The sequence below is a fragment of the Carlito syrichta genome, unplaced genomic scaffold (genome assembly GCF_000164805.1).
Source record: "Carlito syrichta isolate Samal-C Ts95f unplaced genomic scaffold, Tarsius_syrichta-2.0.1 Scaffold304408, whole genome shotgun sequence".
Lineage (NCBI taxonomy): Eukaryota > Metazoa > Chordata > Mammalia > Primates > Tarsiidae > Carlito > Carlito syrichta.
Window position 1 is genome coordinate 855582 of NW_007248504.1, and position 19544 is coordinate 875125.

At 34.1% G+C, this 19544-nt stretch overlaps 1 protein-coding gene across 2 annotated transcripts in view; it reads right to left on the reverse strand.

Moving 5' to 3' along the window:
- Positions 1 to 19544, reverse strand: part of ACVR2A (activin A receptor type 2A) — an 85764-nt gene that overhangs the window by 16124 nt on the left and 50096 nt on the right. Inside the window, exons 2-6 of one of the 2 annotated variants that reach the window (XM_021713287.1) lie at positions 18678 to 18885; positions 15838 to 15947; positions 15490 to 15644; positions 4748 to 4771; positions 831 to 974 (exon numbers count right to left, since the gene is read on the reverse strand). In XM_021713287.1, the coding sequence (XP_021568962.1) occupies positions 831 to 974; positions 4748 to 4771; positions 15490 to 15644; positions 15838 to 15947; positions 18678 to 18885 (641 nt within the window). The remainder of the gene's footprint in view (positions 1 to 830; positions 975 to 4747; positions 4772 to 15489; positions 15645 to 15837; positions 15948 to 18677; positions 18886 to 19544) is intronic. The other variant, XM_008059875.2, reaches the window with a different exon arrangement.

The window sequence follows — 19544 nt, forward strand, 5'->3', positions numbered from 1 at the left end:
GCCCGCATGATGAATGGTCATCCGGAGTTCCGTATGGCAATGAAAGACGGTGAGCTGGTGATATGGGATAGTGTTCACCCTTGGTAGACCGTTCCCCATGATCCAACTGAAACGTTGTCATCGGTAGAGGGATAACAGCAGCTCGCCAGGCGGCGGTTGTTGTGCCTGGGAGCCGCCACTGCACTCCAGTCTGGGTGACAGAGGGAGACTCCAACTCAAAAATAAATAAATAAATAAAAATAAAAAATAAAAAAAATTTCTGTAGAATTTTTTTTTTTTTGAGTTGGAATCTCACTCCATCACCCAGGTTAGAGTGCAGTGGCGTACTCATGGTCACCCCAGCATCGACCTGCTGGGCTCCAGCAATCCTTTCACCTCAGCCTTCCAAATAGTCGGAACTACAGGCACACACTACCACGCATGGCTAATTTTTTATTTATTGTAGAGACGAGGTCTTGCCAAGTTGTCCAGGTTGGTCTCGAACCCGTGGGCTCAGACAAATCCACTTGCCTCAGCCTCCCAGAGTGCTGGGATTACAGGCTAAGCCACCAAGCCCGACCTCTGTAGAATTTTTACTGGCAAAAGATCTCGTATACTGGCAAAAGATCTTGTTCATTTATATTAATCCATTCCAGACAAACATAGTGGCTACTGTAGTAGTAATTCCATTTCTCAGATGTGAAGGCAGACATTAAAAGGGCTAACTGCTTTTTCCAGTATAACCATCTTGGAAATATGGCCTGTTTTCAGACCACTGTTGAGTTATGATGACCTAGCCAGTTACATCTTTTAAAACATACAAGTAGATTACAAAACTGCAAAAAACATACCTGTATTGGAAATATTTTGACAGCCACATACTCATTGAGCAACTGGGCTTTCCAGACACAGCCAAATCTTCCCCTTGCTTTTACTTCTAATAGTTGCAGTGGCTTCAAACCTAGTAATGGAGAAGGTGGGGGTGGTCCTGGGTCCTACAGACAAATAATAATAATGCTGTAAATAAGCATAATGTGATACATATCAATTCTGAAAATGAGAAAAAGGTGAGCATACTGAAAAAAACTCACAGATACAATAAATACATATGGATGATATTAACTTTAATCCTGCCAGTCTGAGTTCTCAAGCATTACTTGAAAAAAACTCACAGATACAGTAAATATATATGGATGATATTAACTTTAATCCTGCCAGTCTGAGTTCTCAAGCATTACTAATTTTCTCTAGTGAGAAAACAGGCAACTTATATTAAGAGTTTTCACAACAATATCCAGCATTATTACTACACACACACACACTCTCATACAGTAGAAGAACTAAAATCTTTTTGATCAGTCTTACTCATTTTCTTTATAATTTTCTATGAACATTAGCATACTCCTAACAATATTTCATTTGTTTCATCCAGTTTACACTTCCTTAGAGAATGAGGATTTCAAAAATACCAGAAATAACAAATTATGGCTATTATCTCAAATCCACTACTTTTTCCAATGGTGGTTTAAATTTTCTCTTCATTAATGTCAGAAATACCCATAGTCATTCTTAAACACATTGCAAATAGGTATATCAAATACAAAGCACATAAAAGACATATGTAAATTAATATTGTTATGGCCAAATTGTTTTTATTCATTCTAATTTTTCCAATATATTAACAATTCACGCCTTTGCTTATAATTATTTTCCAAAATTTATCTAAGATTAGAGGTATTTGTGTTCTGAAGGTGATTGGCAAAGAATGTACAAATAAAAATCGAGAAAAGATTTGATCATCATAGTAGATAGATAACAATATATGGTAAATAAAAGTGCATGGCTATAGTTTCAAAAAAAACAGCAAATATAGTACATAAATAGGAGTCCAACATCAACAAATCACAAGGGAATCCTCCTTATGACAACAGAATGGCAACTCTTCATGGAAAATAGCCTATCCACTCATTATCTGCAACTAGAGCAAGATGTAGGAAGCCTTTCAGAAAGTTTTCAGAGAAAAGCAATGTTTCAAGGGCTGTGTAACAAGTACTGCGAGGAGGAACTAAACTTTCTGTAGCAAGAGCAACAGATATGATGACACTGGGTGACACCTCAGACACCGAAAATGATATGTCGCTCCAGATCAATGCATCTCTCTGCCTTTCTCCTTCCTTTTTATTTCCTCTTCTAATGCCTCAAAGACCATCAGTGCTCTCTTTAGACACCATTCAACCCATTAATGCCAATCAGGAATTTTAAAAGTTTACATTAGGAAGACCCTCAACAACAGAAACACTGCAAGGTATTATACAGGAAGAACATGCAATTTATTCTTCTAATCTTTATAAAATACCTGGAGAATTCCTATAAAAACAGGAAGACAAAATAGAAGACTTCTTGTGACTCATTTCAAATTCAGATTTTTAAAAAAATTTTTACAAAAGTTGCTTTTCCTTCCCACATTCAAAATATGAAAGGTTAGTAAAGCTACAGTATTTTCCTTTAGCAGAGAGACGGGTCAAGGAGGTCAAGATGTATCTTATAGTAAGGATAGGCTTTCAAGTGTGATTCTCAGTGGGAGGGAACACAAAAATGTGTGGAGAGTTTTTATGCAAATTACACCCTCCCTACCTCACTCAGGTGATCATCTCTACCTGTAATAAGAGGTTCTACTGATAGAAGTAGGCTGCTTATATGAATGTGGAGACAAGAAAAAAAAGCTTGAAATTAACTCTGCTAGAGGCAAAGAAACCCATTCAGTCCACAAGGCCCAAGAATTATTATATAACTGCATAAAGAAATATTTAAGCTAAATAGACAAGGTTAGAAAGCTAAAGTTTTCAAAATAAGGATACTAAAAACTAAATTATGCAAATAAGAGCTGAAAGCTAAAAAAAGGAAAAATAACCAAGTAGAGATAATATAACTCTAAATAGCAATGCTAGATTTTTAAAAATAATTTTTATATGAATTGACTAGTACGGTCTCTCTAGATAACATACATAGTACCCATTCTCTGTTCTAAAGGGTATCAACCACATGAATATGATTCAATCCATAAACTCAGATTTGAATTTTAATATATATTTATTTATATTATATTTATTTAATCTGTGTCTCAAATTAGATTATTTAATTTACATATCAAATTAAGAATATGTCAGCAGTTCAAAATACAATTTTAGCATAATATTAATTTTAGAAAACATACAATTATTTTCAATGCCTATGTTTAGAAAAAAAGTTCATCAAATGTTTTCCAAATTCTTAAACTTCAAAGTTTAAGATCCAAGGCTCTGTCCAGCAAGTTTGTAAGTTACATTGTTTCAGAAAGAAATCTTTGATCACCCTTCTAATGTTATAGTTATATTCAATATTGTATCATAACAGCCAGAAAACATACTGTTGTCAAAATTATTTAAAAGTTAAAAGTTTCAATTAAAAAGAATACTGGCCAATTCTCAAAGGGTCAAAACCGTCAGAAATAATATGTGTTTTTAAATGGAATTTTAAATAATATTCCTTAATATTTAAAGAATTTAGTTCAAAAAGGAGTAACTTTGTAGCACATATAACTATCTGTAACACTAATATGCCTTTTTGCTTTTTTAATAAAACATTACTAGAATGAAGCTTTAAGTGTATCTCTAATACCTAGGTCTTATTTATCCCTTAATCTAAAAATACTAGAAATGATTTTCAGTTAATCACCATCTTTATAGTAACTTCCGAAAAACTCAATACTGGATTCTAGGGGGAAAAAAGTGTTACCTTTAAAATATATGAACCCCTGGGGAAACAATTCAGACTTAAATTGCATAATGACAAACAACATTCTGATGTCATTCATAAAACCAGGCTCTGCCCTGCTACACAGAGAAACCAATTTGTGTGTGGGGGGGGAGGGTTGCAACGGTAAGAACTTCAGAATTCCTGAAAACTTTCTCTAAGTTTCCATTACAACAGCCAGGCTATTTTGCAAAACTAAAAAAATATGCATTGGAACATGCTCTAACTACATTTCTTTATCCATTTGTATGTGAAAATTATGGTATCAGAAGAAATCACGTTGAAGAGACATGTTGAAATGACTACAAAAAAGTCCACCCTTCCACTACCACTATCCAGTATCATTACTATAACCAATAATAAAACACACTATTAGAGGCAGGGCACTGCAAAGTAGTCTGTGATCATTTTACACATTCTGATTTCTCCGTCTGAAGGGCGAATTTTAATTTAATTATGCCCTTAAACCTCCAGACAGCAAAAAAAATCCCATCAAAAGTTACACTTCTGTAGCTAGTTCAACTGCTAAAGATGCCAAAAGATTAAACTATTCAAAAATATAGATTTCACATTAAAAGATAATGGGCTGGACCAGAAAGTCAGCCCCTGTTAAAAATGAGTTTATGCTGACATTTAAGCTAATGACAACTATAAAAATTAACCAATACAAGGTTTTTAAGGCTAATGAAGCCATTAGGTGTCAGCTTCTAATCAAGTAAAATAGTTGTTTCTACCTTCTTCCTTAGAGAAGTATAAATACTGTTAAATCCCTTATAACCAAAAGCTATTATCCATGTCAAACCCATCCTGTTTTTAATATTAAAAGTGAGGGGGGAAAGCTCTTTGTAACATAAATGTATAAACTATAAGTAATGTACAGTAAAGCAATAACAACAACAAAAATTTAAGGACACAATGTTTAGTATGCATCCACGAAAAGTTCCACAACCATAAAACAAACATCAATGCATCTTACCTCTATCATTATATGAAAGGCGTGCTTGTGAAGAAAAAACACAGGCAAAAGATATTACGATTCATATCCAGAATGAAATGAAAATGACACATCAGTTACAAAAGGGAAGGAAAGAGAATACTGGTTTAGCTTTTTAAAAGTTGGCAGTGATTCAATGTATTGTATTTTTTAATTGACTGAGAGCTCTTTCCTTATAACCAGGAAAGCAGTAGCGAAAAGACCCCCTTGGAAATGAGGAATAGGTAGGAAACAAATTATTGACTCTAGTATAGCCCCAAGTTAACTGATCCAATGGACTTTATGCCAAGAAAATAAACGAAACCAAGACTTAAATAATTATTATTTATTTTTCTAAGATGTCCTAAAGTCTAAACTATAAGAGTAATAAGCAACTTAACTGAGGAAGAAATGGGTTGGAATTGCATGCTGGACACCAGAGGGCAGTAGTGCTTTTAACAAAAACTAGCTAGCAGCTCTGAGGAAATTTACATATAGCTAGAATAAGTTTCTGAGACTACACTTTCTGACAGTTGTCAGAATCTTAAATTTCCTATTTTCTGAACTACCTCACTGCCCTTTCATAGAAGACAGTAAAATCATAATGGTGAGATTGGAAACTTTCTGGTGGCTATGTGAGTGTGTACAACAGAAATAATAGACCATGGCAAGACAATTAAGACGGGAAGAACAAGATCATCAGAATTAAGTAAAACTCAATGACAGACCAGGGTTTCTGTTAACCTACTTGCCCAGCCACATCAAGGTGAAGAAATTAAGCAGGAGTGGCCCTGGGAACAAGCACCATACACCTCACATCCTGAGATACTCAGATACTGACAGAGAACAAGATTTTCATTTTTCCAGTCATCCCAAAATAAATAAGGGCCTAAATTTAAAATTAGGAGAAATACTGTTGCCAATTTGTTAAGGAATGCTGAGAATTCCTCCAATGGGTAATTATATTCCCCAGTTTCCAATATTTCTACAGAGAACATAGCACTGACAAAAAGAATTGACAACTCATTTATCTGCACCACTTGCTTAACTAGTTTTTCTTCCTTCTAGATTTTACTCCTGTGATAATGATTCAAGACTATTTATAATTCATCCAAAAGGCTAAGCTAATCCTACTATCAAAACATCTTATCAGCACTCCGGAGTAAAATTCATCTCTTGAAAGAAATACATGTCAACCGAATAACGAGACTATAGTTTCTCAAGGCTCAAAGGATGTTTGATCTTGTTTAAATACAGGTGCTTTCAGAGATAACGTTGACACTATACTAACCCTGTGCAAGTAGGTGTTATCCATGCATCTTTCCAAAAAGTATGCCTCTGCTCAATGCACTTCCCAATAAATGAATATTAGAATAAGTTATAAAATATCCCAAACTAAACAACAGACATTAAGAGCAAGCCTCAACATATAAACAATATGAAGGGTCAGGACCGAACTCCCAAAAATAAATTCATTATAATAAGTAAATCAATACAAAATAAAGTATATCTTAGCTTAAAATACTTTCAACAAATGAACATTAGAATAGCAAAGAAGAAACACCAACAACAGGGCTCAATGTATAAGCTGTGCGGTAAAATAAGAAGGGTCAAACCAAAATACAAAAAAATAAATGCATTGAAATATATGAACAGGCAAAAAAATAACCAAACAAAACAGTATGAATTCATAACACAGAAAATGTAGCTGCACATTATATACTGTAACTTAATGTAACAGTAAAAATCAAAGCTGCACATTAATGTCAAGTAATCAGGTTTGTACATGAAAAAGAGCCTTGTTGCTTAGCCCTTTGATGAGAAAAAAAACTATTGCCAAACATCAGAAAAGAATGAAGAGTACTTCTCCATTCATTAATTCATTCAAGAAATGTTTACTGAGTGCCTAGTTTGTGCCAGACACTGACTAGCCAGGCTCTCATGAAGCTTACAGTAGTGAGGGGGTAGAAAAACTAATCAACAATTCACATTACTATAATTATAAGCTAAGAGCAATAAAAAGGAATTCAGTACTGTGAACATCTGTAAAGAGAAACCTGATTTACAATAGCAGGTTAAATATATTTCCCTCGGGAGAGGAACCCTTGAGAAGTGGAGTAAGTACAAGAGGGAGGCAGCTAAGGTGAAAAAAAGCATTGGGACATATCTGAGATTTCTGACTTTTGCAACTAAACGAACAGCGGTTCCATTTACTAAGTAAAAACCAGGTTTGGGAGTGACAATCTTTACCCTTGAATAATAGTGGTTGGAGACATCTAAACAGAGATACTTAGTAGGCAGTTAGATATACTGTCTGGAATACAAAGACATCTTTCTAGAAATAAAGTTTTATGTTTATATATAACAAATATAACACATTATATAGAAGCATAAACCAGTCCAAGAAATATCTATACTGATAGACAGGTTGATAGGTAGGTAGGTAGGTTAATAGATAGATGTAGATTGATTTTTTTTCCCCTTTTTTGGACACCTCATTCAACATTTTATGACTAACAAGAAAAGTTACTGCCTACAGTCTCTCTCATCTTACGCCTTTTGAAATCAAAGCATAGAAAGACCAAGGTAGATGAAATGAGGATTCTGGATATGTTTTCTAAGAAGTATGGCACCTAGGGGCAGCCAGCACGGGAGATAAAAGTCTGAAAGATATGTAGGCATGCCCATTCTCCTTGTGGGGTGGCTACTCAATAGAATCAGGCTTTTGACTGACTATAGAAGAAATTTTATTCTGATTTATTTTAGCATTTGTATTCTGCAAGTGAAGCTGGAAAACAGAAAAAGTACCATGAATAAACTGTGATGTGGTAAAATGGTTATCTCCAAGGGTTCACTATAAAAACTATTTTAAATGTAATTTATGTACTATTATCCATTTATCCTACTGTAGTTTTTTTATGTACCCCACTTATTTATTGAAATAAGCCAGTTAATCAATGGATGATAATCCTTGGATATAAATGCCCAAGCTTTGCCACTCAGTAGCGTGACTCTAAGCCAAATCACTTCACTTATGAGTGCCTTAATTTTCTTATCTATAAAATGGACTTGATAAACAGAACCTATTTCATGGGGTACTGGAAGATTAAATAAGCTGATATGTATAAAGCACTCCATACAGTGCTTGATACAAAACTCAAAATGAAATCTTTTATTACACCAAGTTAATTTAAAAGTATTAATCTTGATAAATATCAACAATAGTTTCAATAAAAATGATCGTTTGAGCTCAGTTTTTTTTTGTTTGCTTGTTTTGAGGTGGAGTCTCACTCTGTGGCACACTCACAGTCACCACAGCCTCAAACTGCTGGGCTCAGGAGATCCTTCCACCTCAGCTTTCCAAATAGCTGGAACTACAGGCACACACTACCACACCTGGCTAACTTTTTTTATTTATTTGGGGGAGATGAGGTCTTACCAAGTTGCCCAAGCTGATCTCGAATCTCTGGGCTCAGGCAATCTTCGAGCCTCTGTCTCCCTAAGTCCCAGGATTATAGGCTACCATGCCTGGCTTGAGTTCAGTTTTAACCTTGTTCTCTGTTAGCAATAATAGCTACCATTTATTGAGTACTTAGCATAGCCAAGCACCCAGAGGTGGCTCTTCTCCCAATCAGTGCAGAACTGGAACCAGACCTTTCCTCCCTTCTTCCACCCTTCATTCAAGTAGTTGAAGCAACTCTCTTCTTACTCTCTTTACCCCTCATTTCCAAGCTGCAAAGTTAACCAGCCAATCTGTTTTAGTTCACCTACATATTAACTGTGTGCTCCAGTAGAAGGGCAAGCAAGGGCTGTCCTTGTGCCATTTTTACTATCCATGCGGCACCAGATGAGTGGTTAAGGCAAATACAAACAAAAACCCGAACACTTCCTAGCCCATCTGCTATAAGCTTTCATTAACAAAAAGACTTTTTTAATTTGTGTTACTTTAAACTAATAGGAAAAGATTTGACAGCAATGCAGTAACTAGGAATGAAAATACAAGTCTACGATGAGGTCCAGGAAATGAAAAATATACAGAAAAAGAAAACTCACTTCCTCCTAGCTACCATCTCCTTGCCAGACAAGGAAAAGGATAAATTATGTACTCTGTCTATATGTACCAATCCCATTTGTAAATTGGCAGGCGAAGCCCTATGCAAGCCAAAGAAAACCTGAATTCAATACTTTAAAATTTAAAGGGAACTCACTTTTAGGAATAAGGCACTTCAATTTTAATTTGCAGCTTTAACTTGTTTAAGCTGTTGATAAAGCTTTAAGTTTTGTTAACATTTCCTCCCTTTTTGTTTTTGGACACAGAATTTTAGACAATCTTCAACTGGTCCTGTCTGAGCATGTGTAAGTAGAATAAATTATATACATCTGATGAGAGTAATTTTTTGTCAAACTGCATGTCTATAAATAATTTATGACACTTCTACCACAATTAGTTTAGAAATATATATAAAAGTGGCAACTTAGGTTACCAATATAAAAATAATCATGCGCCAAGGTGATGCACAGAAGGAGGAATATCTATAGTATACCTGTACTATTTCTTGGGCATATACAGAAAAGAAATGCTCAAGCATAAGACAAAAGCATTATATCATCATATTTTAAACTGGGAGACAGAGTGAGACTCTGACTCAAAAAAAAAAAAAGAAAATATTTGTGAACTGTAGGTTCTCTCTCTTAACAGAAACCTAATACAAACTCTAGGCTAACAAAACATTACAATGTGCACCTTAAATTTATGTACAAAATTTTCTGTACAATTTTTTTAATATACACAATTTTTACCAAAAAAAATCAAATGCTGGTATTTCATGAGCATATGATAAAGTTCCATTAAATATCACTTAAAAACACATCATTTAAACAAATGAGATAGGTTTAAAAATACCAAGCTGAAAAGCTGTCTTCAACATACAGTTAAATTAAAAGAAGCCAGTTATGGTATAATATTATATAGTTTATAAGAAAGAAAATTATTTACTCAAAAAAATAAGATTAGAGAATGGTATCAAATGATATGCACCAACCTATTAAAATTGGTTAATTTCAGAAAAGTGATAGAGAAAGGAAAATGAGGAGGAACAGATAATTCTCTCTTTATTTTGATGTACTTGTTAAATAATTTTCTTGTTTCAACTAGCATATATTTATAATTAAGTTTTTAATCAGAAAAATTTAAAAAGTAGAGAGAGAGTGCAAAAGAAAAAGTCAAAGAGAGAAAGAGATGTCTTCATAAACTCCAACCACTTAGCAGTCAACCTATTTCAAGATACGTTTCTATGGATGTAATATTTATTTTGTAAGTACAACTTAATATGAGCATATTAACTACTTTTAGTAGAATTTAGTGCCTTTCTCCTGCATCTTCCCCTAATAAGAAAGCAGTATGCCTTCTCAAATTAACTTGGCTGAATAACATTATCCCACCCTTTCAGGTTCTTTTTGTTTTTTGAGTCAGAGTATCAGTCTGTCACCCAGGCTGGAGTACAGTGGCACGCTCATGCCCACCCCAGTGTCAACTGGACTCAGGCAATCCTTCCCCTCAGCCTTTCAAGTAACCAGAAGAACTACAGGTGCACGCTACCACACCCCGCTAATTTTTTTTATATATATTGTAGAGACGAGTCTCACCAAGTTGCTCAGGCTGGTCTTGAACCCCTGGACTCAGGCAATTCTCTTGCCTTGGTCCCCCAAAGTACTGGGATTACAGGCTTGAGCCATCACACCTGGCCTCAGTTACTTATTAACTTTAAATGAATACTATATAGAATTCAAGATGAAGAGGCAAATTCTACAAAGCATTTTCATAGATAGTTTGGCTTCTCAGTGGATAGTAATTTGATAAACCATGAAATGACAACCTATTATTACGTTAATGTTAAGGTCAACAGGATTATTTTGCATGCTCAATTTAAGTATCCCAAAAGCCTTTAGTCCTTACCAAACTAGCACCCAGATAAAATGTCATAATGAACAGACTGATGTCATTTTAAAAAGTATTAATGTTTCAATACTAAAGTGCCTTTATATAGGATTTTAAAATGAACAAGAAGCTAACTTTGTACTTTGTTAAAGGTAGGTCATTTCTAACTCCTAAAATTCCATTTTTTCTCAAGTGATATTTTTTGATCAGCACGAATATAGATCTTATAAGCAGGAAACATAAGCTCACATACGGCTGTGAAAGCAATTCGGTTTTACTGAAACTATGTTAACCCTAACCACAGTAAGACTTCTTTATTATTAAGAAATTTATCAATTCCCTCATATTTATGACTCACTGTCACTAGAAAAACCAGTTTGCATTCAGTTTACTCACTGCATCTTCCTACATGTAGAAGGGCAGTGTCAGCACAGGCTAAAGAAAAGTGACCAGGATAATAAAAACTGATAGGAAGCTTCAGTCTGTGATTACAGAAAAAACTGAATAATATCATTCTAAGATCCTGGAACACTTCAACATATTTTACACACCCCAAAAACATGGCCTCAAAATTTATCTTAAGCCGGGCTCGGTGGCTCAGCCTGTAATCCTGCACCTTTGGGAGGCTGAGGTGAGTGGACTGCCTGAGCCCGCGGGTTCGAGACCCGCCTGGGCAGTGAGACCTCATCTCTACAATAAAACAAAAAATCAGCCGGGCGTGGTAGCGCATGCCTGTAATTCCAGCTACTTGGAAGGCTGAGGCATAAGGATCGCCGGAGCCCAGCAGGTAGAGGCTGCGGTGGCCGGGAGTGGCCACTGCACTCCAGTCTGGGCGACAGAGTGAGACTCCAACTCAAAAAAAAAAAAAAAAAAAAAATTTATCTTAAGGTCAAGTCCTAAAACACCTGAATGCTTATTAAAAGAATCTCTGGGCTTACAGCATTAACATCACAGTAAAATTCTAAATGCAACAAACTCAATTCAGCAATGCAGCACTTACAGAATAATTATTAAATACAAACACTGCATAAGATACAGTAGTAGTTACAATACATACCTTATCTCATGAAGCTTACATTCTAGTGGGAGAATAGCACATATACACACTTGACAAGGAACCCTTCTCAAATGGAATTATTCATCTGAATTACAGATGACAGAAAATGAGTTGAGCACTATTTTCTAAATTCTTTCAAGGACAGTACACAACTAACACAATTCCAGATGCATATGAGAGATGGCTTAGGGTGTAGTGGAAAGAAAGAACCCAAAGGCAGAGTATGGAAGACCATATGACATGTTCCAAATTTTGTTTTCTCTGCTGTGGATCACTGGGAGCCATAAAAATATTTTAGTTTAACTCAAAAGTAAGCTCAGAAGTAACACAATTGAACATATAAAATGTGATTCTGGAAATAATACAAATGAAGGGAGAGAACTTCAAGCAAGAAAACCAACTAATCTGCAACCAAGAAATCTTAACCTTAGAAATAATAATGTCCTGAACAATAGGATCCATAAGATGAAAAGGTAAACCAACAGTACTTGGTAAATATCAGAGCCAGGAACAGAAGTTGTCTTCAAGGCTTTCATCTGGGATAAATGGGATGAAAGTAATACCATGAAACAATGGTAGATAAATCATACTTATGAATTTTAAGGAAATATAAATGGCTTCAGTAAAAAAGCAACAGCAAACTGCTTTTCTCTAAGCACTTAAGTGAGCTAGATTTATTTTAGAATAAACATAGAGACCATATTTTAAAGCACTTATATTACTACATTACTTCTTCAGCATAAAATACTAACCAACCAGAAAAAAACTCTCAGCAACTTGACATCTTAGAGATACAGAATCCCACTACTTAATTACTAGAGCCACCCTAGTAATAATGAGAACAATACCTTAAAATAGATCAGTTCATTCACAAATCAGTCTTTAGCCAAAGCTTTGAAAAAAAGTTTCCCTAAGAAAAAGAATGACAAATTTTATGGCACTGTCTAAAAGCATTTAAAGATTCTGGTGAAAGAATGTTCCAGAAGTCCATGGTAAGAATGTAAGACCTTTTTCTAACTGGTCTTGGAATTAAACTTGGAATATGGAGACATAAATATGAGGTAAAATATAAAAGTCACCTTAAGATTTCAAATGTATGATATGACTCTTCTACTGTACTTCTCCTACCCTTCAAAAAAGATTTGAACAACCAGTAAGCAGTGGCAGTATCCACAGAAGCACAGGAATTTTCACCTACAACCCAAGCTTATGTTCATAAACTCTTTTGTAAAATGGAGTTAATAAACCCTATTGTAAAATGTGCTTAAAAAAAAAAAACTATGTCATAAAAAAAACATGAATATGGCCTTTGATATATCTGTGACTTTTATCCTTCTGTCCAATGTGAGACAATGTTGAAATGAGATGATGTTAGTGCTCTTTTTAGTAGTAATACAAATTATTCAATATTCAAAAGTAGGAAAATAAATTAGCTTATAGAATGACTTTGAGATGGCAGGGATGTTTACCGAAGTATAAGAAAACGCCAGAAGCATTCGCTTTCCGAAAAAAGAGAGGAAGAACAGCACATGCAACACAAACAAAGCTTTAGTGTCAAGGAGTTCTTGGGTCAGATTCTAGCTCTGACACTTGTGAGCTTTGCTGTCTCAATTTCTTTAGCTATAAAATGGGGGGTTTACTACATAAACAACCCTATGGGGTAAAATTAGATCAGTGTTTTTCAGACCTCGCTGGTCACTAGAATTGCATGGGAAGCTTATTAAAAACATAATGTCTCAGGCCCCATTTCATACTTTCAGGGATGTGGTCCCAAAACTTGTATTTTTTAACAAATTCCAAAGATGATACCAGTCTCACAATTTGAAAGTCAATTTTAAAAATTCTATATACTTATATGTTTTTATATATTCCTATATAATTTATATCTTTATGCATAACAGCTTAACAGTGCCTTAGTACATTGGAAATGTTCAATAATGCTTCATGTCATTATTATTATTTCTAAATAGGAGATAAACCTAAACCTTTTGTAACAAGTTGGCCACAAATTCATGTGAATTCATGACAAAGCAATACAAGTACTAAATAAATGTGTACAGTAACATTAACCATAACATATCTAATACCCACAGAAATGGATACTCATGAAAGACCCCTGGTTCTTAGTTATTTATGATTAGTAACAACATATTACCTTTTTGGAAGTCTAAACCCTTGAATTAATTACTATTTCTAAATAAAGTGACCTCGCATATAGGATATGAATCTCTTTTTTTAAATGCCTTAGCTACACTTTTGTATCATTACTATATGCAGATCAGTGTTATCTATGTAAGATTACATCAAAAAGTTCCTTATATAAAAATACTAACAAATTTATTTATAAATGTGATTTTCAGCTGTTTCCATCATTCCACAGATCTAGAGTAAATCCAGGAAACTATTATATTACTGAATATCCTCTCTTCTAAATTTAGACTGAACAAATTTTTTAAAAGTTACCACTGACAGAAGCAAAAGGTATCCTCTGGCCATTTGGAATAAACTACATATATTAGGCATTACAACTTTTTTCTTAAAACACTTTTTACAATTGATTTTTAATGAATTCAAACTTACTGATGTTTAAAAGTTAAAATATTTAAGCTGTAAAAAATAGTGCTTACCTAATTACTGAACAAAGTATTTTATCTTTGGGTTTATTTCTCCATATTACACATCTTACAAAGATTATGGGAATCAATGATCTAATGCTAACAGATTGCTGCAAGTACTGAGAAAGAAGTGTATTATGTAAATAAAGATTAGAGAGAAGGAGTTGTTTTGGACATTAAATTATAGGACTTTACCATTTTCTTCTATCAAGTTTTAACCATTAATCCTACTGGTATTAGAGAAACAAAGTTAAACCAAGAGATCCAGAGGGCTAAGGTAATATAATCTTAAGAGTGAAAAGATACAACTAAAAACTAGAATTTAGAGATGACTCAAGCAAGGATAGCAAATAGTTATCAGCTTTCCCAGGCCCATAGAATATTAACTACTCCCATGAAAGGTCCTTATAAAGCACTGGACTAGTACAAAGTGTCTATACATATAGAAAATGGAGAAAACTTAATGAATTTAATGTGATTACCCTCTACACCTCTATCTCCAGAAATATTTGGGGTAGGCTAAGTGAGAAACAAGAGTTTTTAAAAGTTTTAGTCTTTAGAATACATGTGATACAATCAATTATATACTTGATTGACCAACAACATATGTTAGAGAAAGGTTGTTCTTCTGCTCTTCTTCCCTTAAACATTTTTATGGATGCATCCCCCTGAAGCCTTTATGAAACCTTCTTTTCTATACCTTCTTAGTTACTTTCCTGGGTCTCTCTCCATGATTAAAAGGATGTTTTGGCAAGCAGTCTTGCAAAAGGCACAGAAATTTAGGAATGGAGTAGGGGATGGAAGGGAAAAAAGTATCGCTGCTTCTCCTCATTAATTATTTTCAAGAAACAAAGCAAGTAATACTTAAAAGTATTAGAAGGGAAGCAAAATTCTCTCAAGAGGAACAGGAAAGGGAATACTTCTCATTGTACATTACCTCTACCCTTAAATGAAACAAGATTGGGACTTGTAAATTAATAAGTTTGCAAAATTAGCTACAGTTCCCATGACAATAAACATTCAAAACCTAACACCAAAGGAAAATAACTTACAACAAACTGGAGGATTTCACCACAGTAATATTTCTCAAATATATAAAATGTAAAACACTACAAAGTATGGGACAATAACTTACTTGAGTTGGAACAAGTACAGGAGGGTAGGCCATCTTGTGATGTCTGTACACCCAAAATGCACAAATGACAATCCCCGCAATTAACATAAGTGGCACCAAGGAATAGAGCAGGATGTTGTAATAGGGTGGCTTAGGTGTGACTGGATTTGAAGTGGCTGTGGAAAAGGGAGGGGGGGAAATAACTCAGATATAGTCTATAATATTCCCTAATAAATATTAATCATAGTGTCAAACTTTTGGAAAAAAATAGAATATTGGAGGCAGAAGTAAACCACTCTACCAACACAAATACACTTTGTTTTCAACCTACTAGTTGAACAAACCTATGTATTTTCCCTCTGAACTTACGCTGTGTGACTTCCATCTCCGGAAAATAAGAAAATTTTTCATTACACATATTGCCCTCACAGCAACAAAAATATACTTCAGGGCTGTCTTTTTTTTCTATACAATCAGTCCTATAAATAAACAGATGGGAAATAATTAAAATCAATATTATTATACTGACTACACTAGGTATTTTTCTTCACAGAGATAAAATAACAAATGAGTCATTTATATTCAACTTCAAAATCTTTATTAATATCTAATTATCAATTCTTAAAAGGCAAAAGTGCTCCTGGATTCCTGGTTATTAAATCTTATCAGCAAAAATGAAAAAACAAAATAACAACTGATGCTACAAACATCACACTGACTACTGGAGACTATTGCTTTAATTTGGTTTTTAATAAGCAATCTAAGGCAACCATTTTTAAAACAAAAAAAAATTATTAGAAAAGTTTCAAGAGGAACCATAAAGTCAATGAAGCAATTTGGTTGAGGAGTATTTTGTGCTCACAGGAAGCATAGATTTTCCATTTTGTAAATACAAAAACTAAAACCTCACATCTCATGGGCAGAACATACTTAACAGCAGAGACCCAAACTAAAGGTGGGAATTAATAGCGTCATTTATTTCATAGTGTAGATTTTAATTATCTGAACTCAATGAACAGGGTTGAGATCAACAAGTAGAGAACAAATATGTAACAACAATCATATTATCATGTAGGACCCAGTAACTCAAACTGATTAGAATTAGGCTACTTTTTTAAAAAGGAGAGGAAAAAGCAGCCTTCCACACGAGACCTAAGTCATAAAAAAAAAAAACATAGACTTAGTCTCTAGAACAAATCCTAATCAATTACTAAGAAACAATTAAATCTATTTTTTTAACTAAACTTTTAAATATTGCAAATAAACATCAGGTGAACTTACTCAATGTCTTGAAAATAAGCTAAACTTTTGTGCCAGTTGTTAGAATAATAAGTTTAACTAATTATTCTAGTTGTTAGAATAATTAGTTTACTCCTAAGTGAAAAGCTCAAGAAATTTCAGGGAGATAGAAGTTTTAGCAAAATAAAACTTTAAAACATTATACCAAGAAATACTTGATAGAAGGTAAAAAAAGACAAGGGAAAGCTAAGTTTAAACAGTTTATAAAAAGGAATGAATAAATTTTTAAAATATTTAAAATCATGACTCAAATTACAGGAGATTAGCAAGATTAAATACTTAGTGTTTGATGTTTATTTGCAATATTTAAAAGTTTAGTTAAAAAAATAGATTTAAATGTTTCTTAGTGATTGATTAGGATTTGTTCTAGAGACTAAGTCTATGTTCAACAAAATTGCTTTCCACCATTCAACTTCATTCTTTTATAAGGTTTTTTTCTTCCAGTTTGACATTTCTTGAACCTTCCTTTCTCTTACTTTTTTTTAACTATCCTTACTATTTGTTTTTCAATCAAATTTAGAGTATAAAAACAAAAATTCACAAACTTTTAAATTAGTATTTAACCCCCAGAAACAAAGATAATATAATAATAATCACCACTCTAAAAGCAAGCATTTGCAATGACAACCTACTCCTCGGATTCCAGTGAATCTACCTACTACTCTACCTGAGTCACATAACTAAAATACTGGTCTTAGGTAAAAAAGCACAATTGTTTTTTACTGCAAAAAAGAATAGGAACATTGATTTCAACTAGTTCACAGAAGATAGTTTTGCATAAAGATGACATACTCAAACCTCATTTTCCCCCCATTTCATCCTATTTATCTTTCATAATAGCACATATCATTTGATGACCACTTCTGTTAGTAGACAGGCTAATAATCAGAAATGCAGCAAAATTTTAAGTGTACAGAAATGATCCCTGGAAAATTCAGACTCAGAAGTACACCCTAAATGCTAAATATATACCTAAGTGACTATGTTCTAATTTCTCATAAAATGTAAAATTCAACTTTCAAGGGCTTATTCAAAGCATTTTGCATATGTTACTTATGACTAATCTATCACAGGCTCTAGGTAATCAATTGAGGCTCCTAAAATTGGATTCAGAAGTATCTAGAGCTAGTATCTAGTATATATAGCAGCACTTTATGGCTCAAAATATCTGGTTATCTAGGATTTTGCAGCTTCAGCACCCATTCACAGTGGAAATTCTGAGGCCCAGGCAGATAAGATGTCAGTCAACAACTACAGGACTCCTTACAGAAAGATCATAGGCAGTCAATAACATGGCCACTATATTTTCTTTCCAGTACAGAATAAAACAAGATCTTTTAAATAAAATGTGGCTTTCTATGAGGACTGTGTTATTTCAGATGTAATTCTGAACACAAAGTTAAAAATGACTCTTGGGGTAAAGAACAAAAGAATTCTTGGGGAAAATAAAAAGAGAAAGTGTAATAAGATCAATTCCTTCCAGATATATAAAGAAGGAAACCGAAAGGAAATTAAATACTACGATTAAGCTGTATTCTCCTTGAAAATAGATTTTCAACAAATATACTCTCTTTTAAAGCAATTTTTAAAAACTCTTTTCCTTAACATTGACATTTTAAAAAGTTTATAATCCTAACAACATGGGGAAAGAAATGTTTCTTATCTAAGAGACCTTACTATTTGGTAGAGTATTCAAAACATGTCAAAGATAAAGCATAAACACACCATGTTTATTTTATTACTTTAAAATTCATTAAAATTAGAACATGTTATAATGTTCTTCATAATCCCATTTAAAAAAAAACAAGAAACACTTAAGTGAAAATCCATGCACTGATCTTTCCCCCTTTAAAAGGAAGAAAGGATAAAAATTACTCTATACTATCATAAAAAATAAAATGTGTCCTTACCTATCATAGCAGTTGATATCATCCAGCCAACAACCTTGTTTCACTATTTCAATGGAACCAGAAATATTCTTCCAGGTAGCAAAACAATGTCGTCGTTTATCTTTGTCACCATAACAGGGTTCAACACCAGTTTGATTGGTTCTGTCTTTTTCCCAATTGGCATTAAAGAAAAGACACTCCTGAGTTTCTGATCTACCAAGTATAGCACCTATAAGATAATAAAACAACAATATAGTCATATTAGATCTCAAAATAGGAAACTGTTTCCCAAGATAGCAACTTCCTAAAATGTCAGCAATTGATTATCTTCCCAGTGTTATAATGCTGGGTTTAGGTTTCCAGGTTAATTTCTGTAGTGTAAGTATAAAAACAACAATAGGAAGTGATCACGTGCATAATAAGATTTCTCTGGACAACACCAGTTTCACTTTACTTAAGAGTATCCATGATGAAAAACAGCAGAAATTGTTAATTTTATTAAATCTTGGAGCCGGGCTCAGTGGCTCAGCCTGTAATCCTTTGGGAGGCTGAGGTGAGTGGACTGCCTGAGCCCGCGGGTTCGAGACCCGCCTGGGCAGTGAGACCTCATCTCTACAATAAATCAAAAAATCAGCCGGGCGTGGTAGCGCATGCCTGTAATTCCGGTTACCTGGAAGGCTGAGGCGGAAGGATCGCCGGAGCCCAGCAGGTCGAGGCTGCGGTGGCCGGGAGCGGCCACTGCACTCCAGTCTGGGCTACAGAGTGAGACTCCAACTCAAAAAAAAAAAAAAAAAAATCTTGGCCCCTGAGTAAACTACTTTTCAGTTAATTTTATGTGACAAAATAGAAACTAAGCAAATATAATTCTGCTGCATGGTGAAGTGGAGC